Source organism: Sylvia atricapilla, chromosome 5 (assembly GCF_009819655.1).
Source record: "Sylvia atricapilla isolate bSylAtr1 chromosome 5, bSylAtr1.pri, whole genome shotgun sequence".
NCBI lineage: Eukaryota > Metazoa > Chordata > Aves > Passeriformes > Sylviidae > Sylvia > Sylvia atricapilla.
This window is the reverse complement of record NC_089144.1, coordinates 2,037,115-2,043,308: the sequence shown is the minus strand read 5'-3', so window position 1 is coordinate 2,043,308 and position 6,194 is coordinate 2,037,115. Positions and strand designations below refer to the sequence as shown.

Sequence of the window (6,194 nt, the reverse complement as noted above, 5' to 3'; positions counted from 1 at the left end):
TCTTCCTTCTTGCTGAAATCCGCAGTTTGTTGCCGATTTCAAACCTGTCAACACCCAAATGAGCGACACCACATCTCAAAACACGCGAAAAAAAAAAAAAAAAACCAACCTAAACCGAGGGACGTGTTAATATGTAGCAAGGAGAAGAAGTTCGCAATTCTACAGAACATTCCGTGCAGAACGAGAAAACTTTTTCCGCGAACTCCATTTTGAAGTTCTGTAAGCGTTATCAGGGCAGGAGTTTGAACTTCACGACTCTCCCTTGCGCTCGGAGGTCAGAGAAAACGCTTTTACGAGCCGCTCAAACCCCAACCCTCCAAATCTTTTAAACACCGAATCCAAGCGAAGGGAGTCGATGTTTGAAGCATTCCCCCTGCTGTCGGAGGGCAGGGTGACTGGCTGGGAGCAGCAGAGGGAAGTGCAGCAGCGCACATTTGGCACATTCCCCGTGAGCCATGGTCCGGAGCTGCGCTCCCCGAGCGGCCGCGCTGCTCTGCGCTCTCACTGCGCTGCTCCATCACTCCTCTCCATCCCCTGCTCATGTGCCCGTGCTGCTCTGGTCAACTCACAGGTAAGGGATAGAATCAAAAAGTATCCCCTTGTTTGTGTTCTGCTCCATGCGTGTGTATCCTGCTATGGAATATGGCAACGCAGCTCCCGGTGATGAAAATTATCCCGGCAAAGAAATTGGCGCTTTGGGTATCGAGCAAGCTAACAGGTGATTTTTTTACCCGGTTTTTATTTGTGATTTTAGTGTTCTAAGCTGAGCAGGAAAAAGTTAATGGGTTTTGTAAATTAATCATCTGAAGTAGGTGTGTTTTATTCACCCTAAAGCATCTTTGAACTCGCTGTCGGAGATGTTGCAACTTAAAGCCACAACATAAGGCGGGGACACAAAAAGGAGCTGAGCAAAAACTCTGTGCCACTTTTTTTTTAAGCCTAACTTCTAAATTTTCACTTTAATGTTCTTTTTCATACAGGATCTTAAGTACACTGCTGCATGTATATGCAGCAGTTGTTAGAAAAAACCCTGCAGATCCATAGACACATGAAATTCAGGGGTTTGCACATGCTTATGAAATAAGACTTCGAAGCTGTTTTGAAAGAACCAGGGATAGACCTCTTCCTTTCCAACCAGGAATCTTAATTATGCTCACTTTAAGGATTTTGTACCATTCCTTGGGGTTTCCAGAAATACAGCAGGTTGGGCAATGTAGCTTCATGTAGGTACTGGATATGTAAAGTTGTGAGAAAAATAGGGTTTGCTTATTTACCACCTTTGCCATATGTTTCCTTTTCTTTTACTGATTTCCAAAACTGAAACTCTGTATATAGAAATCTGCAAGTTTTGAAAAAGCTTGATTTTATGGCTTTTCCTTTTTTATATTTTTTTTTTTGTTTCAACAACTAGGCAATTTTATATTCAAAATACTTAGTGATTCACCTCTATATGACAGGCACTCGTATGAGTATTAACCCATGTATTTAAAAGTAAATGAAACATTGGAAAGCACTGGTTTTAGTTTCAAAGTGATCCTAAGTATCTAAGAAAAGGCCAGGGCTTCCTTTGTCCTACATCCTGGTTTATATCAAAAACATACCCTCTGTATATATAAACAAGACCTTAGCACTTAATCCCATGTGGCCATAAAAGCAAACTTGCCATCAACATGCAATTAGAACCTTGTTCTACTGCAGATTTTTCTGGTTTATACAAATCTAGACCAAGAAAATCAGGATCCTGGTCTGAGTAAAGAGGTTCATGTCTCCAGGAGCAGAACCTTTTGTTGAGGAAGTGCTTCTCCAACCATGACATTTGCATTTTGAAAGGGGAAGTTCTTGTGGGGTCAAAATTAGTTCTGGTGAAGGTCTGTGAAACAACTGAAAAGAAGTTTTTCCTTATTTTATAAAATAAAGTAACACTAAAAACAACTTTCTATTGCTAACCCTTAACTCTGCTTTACATCTTGGTGCTTCACAGTGATGTGAGGTTTGCAATGAGTGATCCACAGGCCTATGAAATTTGGAAATAACTATTAAGAGTCTTAGGAAAGTTAACTGCAGAATTGCAGTAATTATGGATATTTTGGGGTACCTGTTCACTCTGTAGGAACATGTCCCACCAGTAAAAAAGTTTAATGATTCATTAATCAACAGAAGTTGGTATTCACTGATCCATTCCATCATCCTTCCCCAGGTTACCTGTTAGAATTTGGTATTGAATAATTGAAGCATACTACATTTTGTTCTGGTTTAGAACTGGCCAGTGTTTGCCATATGTCAGGGCAGCTGTATTCAAGAATATAACACTTTGGAGTATCTTTTATGCATTATTACTCTACTATAATCATGCTATTAAAATAATGTTAGAGGCCAGATAGAGGTGAAACCTTCAGCTGACACATACAGTGCACAAAGCAAAGGGAAGTGTGATATTAGTTCTCACAGAGACATTAGTAAATCAAATACCTCTTTCCTCTACAAAGAGAAATACAGAAAAGAAAAATACTTAGAGAAAAGTGGTGTTTTTTTTTTTTTAAACAACATTCTTTCTCACTTCAACTAGGGAACAGCTCAGTGTGCCACACTGTTTTTCACAAAAGAATATATCACTGGATATTCTTCAGATAACTTTGGCGTGGAAAATTTGGCCTTTATTTTAAATCAGCCTTTAAACTAATATTTTCTGGTTGAGTTTTTGAAGCAGGGAAGGTTTAGAGGCTCTTCTTGCATATGATACACAGAAAAAAAATTGATTTGGCCATTTTGAACCAGTATTCAGAAGAATTTCTTCTCCACAGATAAAGAAAAGGAGTTTGAGCAAATAAATTCATTAAAATTAGCTTTTGTGATTGCCCCCTCATGTGTTTGTTTTAGGAATGACTTTTTCCTACACTCTTGAAATATATTACTTCCTTTTTTTAACGGTATGCTTATATAGGGAAAATAATCCTTTTCTAGCAAACCCTAACATGAGAAGGGATTTTTTTAAGCTGTAATTTTATTGGATGCCTGTGGAGACACCATGTGCCAGCATGAATGCTATTTTACTGCCTCTGAGCAAGGGAACACATGATTTCTTAGATGGTAATCACAAGGTGACTGATGGAGACAACTGATAAGAATAACTTGTAGGAAAGAGTTCTGAAGCCAGCTACAAAGCAGAAAATGCAAGATCAGGAGTTAGACTGCTGGAAGTCTTGTTACCTTCCCATCAGCCTTTCTCGTTATTCCAGATGCAGGAAATCTTGAAATCTTCGCTTCCATCAACCTAACAGCTCAAATTCCAGAAAGAATACTCTTCAGGAAAGAACATAGTGTTGTCATGTCAGAGCAGTGAGGTATAAGAAAGAGGCAAAATACCAAGCTAAGCTTGTTTTAGGACATTGTTCGACTGTTGGAGGAAAGGGAGAACAGTTGAGTTTTAAGTTTCCTGCGGGGTTCAGTGGATGAGCTGCTCGGTTGTGTCCAGGGGAGCACATTGTCCATGTATCCCCCACCCCTTGGCACTCACAGGTCTCCATTTCCCCCCAGTTCACAGCAAAGCACCCAGTAAAAGGTGCTGCCCAGGCTGGAAATCTGGTGGGGGGCTGGAGCATGAGTCTTGTGAGGAGTGGCTGAGGGACCTGGGGGTGTTTAGCCTGGAGAAAAGGGGCAGAGGGGACACCACATGGCTCTCTACAACTCCCTGGAAAGAGGCTGTGGCCAGGTCTCAGGGAGGGTTTCCTCACCTGAGATTGAGGTGGTTTAAAGTCCTTGGCCCTCTAAAAACCCCGTTGGTATAAAAAAGCAGAGTCCTCAAGGTCTGTTTTCAGGTTTCTCGTGGTGTTTATTATTTGGTATCTCAGAATTTTCTCTGCTCCCAGCCGAGGTCTGGACAGCAGCTGGGACACGAGGTGACAGCCCACTGATGGGATGTTCCCTTACATTTATACAGATAACTACATATTGGTTATTTACTATTTTGTGCCAATGCCCAGTGGCCACACTAAAAGTGTCATTCCTACTTTGACCCAATCCACTCTAACTCCTTTGTGCCATCACCACCCCAAAAGATGGAGGACGAGGAAGAAGGAGAAGTACATGAGGTACCACCCAAATTCCACCATCTTGTCCCCGTTTACCTCTATTCTATAAACCCTAAAACTACTGAATTTTGTATCATCTACTGTGCTAAACTACTGTTTTCACATCCCAGTGGTTTATTATTCCTCTCTCTGTGTCAGAAAACCTCTCTCATGGACTAAAATCAAACCCAGTGTTTTCCTGGGCTCTGTGCCAAGGTCTCTGAGCCCCCTGGACCAGCTCCACACCCCCCTGTCCAGGGCTCAAATTCCCTTCCTCGGGTCCCAGGCCATCCAAGGGGATGTCCTGGACTCCAGCAGCCAGGTGGGGGTTCGGTCTCTTCTCCCAACTAGTGAGTGGTTGGATAAGAGGAAACATCCTCACGTTGCACCAGGGCAAGTTTGGTTTGTATATCAGGAAAAAATTCTTCACTGCAAATGTGGTCAGGCGTTGGAACAGGGAAGTGGTTGAGTCAGCTGGAAATGTTCTAAAAACAAGTGGATGTTGCACTTAGACACACGGTGGTGGACATGGCAGTGCTGGATTGACGCTTGGGCTTGATTTTAGAGGTCTTCTGCTGCCTAAATGTTTCTCTGAACCATGTTTCATGTCTGAACCATGCTGAGAATGTTGTACCAAGCAGACAGCATCAGCCCCCTCAGTGAAGGACACAGCCTTCCCTACTGCCATGCACAGTGCTCAGCAAAGTGTCAAAAAGAAGCAAAATAAAAGCATTCTTCTGTGTGAATATAAGTATTAGGCAAATGCTGCATTTTATTAGAATTATTACCAACTGATGTAGATTTTTTTTTTTTTTTTTTTTTATTTTTTTTTTTTTTTGGTGATGATGAAGTTACTAAAGTTGACTGTTTGAAAGTGAAAAAGTCTCACAAAAGGTGTTTTCAAGGTTAGGTAGCTAACAAGAACTGCTTCAAGGAATGGGGAATTTCTTAGAAGCAAGTATGCTTTAAAAGAGGATCATTAAACTTCTGAGGTTTTGAGTTCACAGCAAAAGCCTTTACCATTGTGCTGCTGCGAATAATTTTGTTTTGTTTGATGTGCTTTCTGTTACCTTTTATTCTTAATTGCAAGTCCCCAAAGTTCTCAAAAGCTTCAATTTTTTTTCAAAGATTAAGTATGAAATGGATTTTAGTTATTTTTAAAATAAATATACCAAGATATTCAGTGTCACTTTCTTTCACGCAAGCCAATTTTTATCATCTCTTAATTTAATTCTATCTGCTTTTTCTTTAGTATCATTAGTATTTTAATATGGCCGTACAAGGCACAATGTCAGTATGAAAGTCAGTTCCTGAAGAGTCATTAAGAATCTTTGGGACTTTCTGTGTTTTCAAATATATTCATTTAAAAGATTATACTTAATTTTTTGAAATGATGAGGTTTGTCTTCTCTGAAAAGTTGAGGCATGCCTGTTACCGTTTTTATAAATATAAGTTAATGTGGATTTCCAAGCACAAATTAACAAAAAAGTGAAGATGCTGAGTAAAACTAAGAAAATATCAGATAATTTCAACAAGTATAAACCACTTCCTTTATCTCAGCAAGATTTAATTCAAAAACATGTAAAGTGAGAGGCAAAAGTTCTACTGGAATTTAATTTTCACACCTCTGGGACATTGTCCTGAAGGAGTCTTCCACACAGGAATTTTGCTCTAACAATTTTCCAAACCCCAGTCTGAAGTGAGGTAGGTGTCATCTCATGCTGCAGGACTGAGCTGGTTTTATCTCTGCCATGGGTGCAGTTTGACACTTCCAATTTGCTTTCAGCAATCTTCTTTGGAATTGCAGGGAAGAGTGCAATTTAGATTTTCTTTATCCAAAAAACACATTGAACCCCACCTATGTGTTCCTTAGGCCTGTTCTGCCTCCATCCTAAAGGACTGCAAAGGTTGTCCTCATTCATAAAAGCTGTGCAATGGTCATTTGCAAATTGCTTTGGGTTAGAAAATTCAACTTTTATCTCCACTTGGTCAGATTGCAATCATATAAAAACTGATGCTAGAGCACCCAAAACCTGCCTATATTCGAGTATTTGTAATTAGAACCAGTTAGAGTGTCTGGAATACCTGTTTTCTCAGGTTTTAGCAATTGATGTTTACCTGGGTAAA

The 6,194-nt window shown here is 40.2% G+C and overlaps 1 protein-coding gene across 1 annotated transcript in view; it reads left to right on the top strand.

Annotated features, from left to right (window-relative positions):
* Positions 1–455: 455 nt before the first annotated feature.
* ATP6AP1 (ATPase H+ transporting accessory protein 1) overlaps positions 456–6,194 on the top strand; it is a 50,536-nt gene continuing 44,797 nt past the window's right edge. Inside the window, exon 1 of the mRNA XM_066318572.1 lies at positions 456–571. Within this exon, the coding sequence (XP_066174669.1) occupies positions 456–571 (116 nt within the window). The remainder of the gene's footprint in view (positions 572–6,194) is intronic.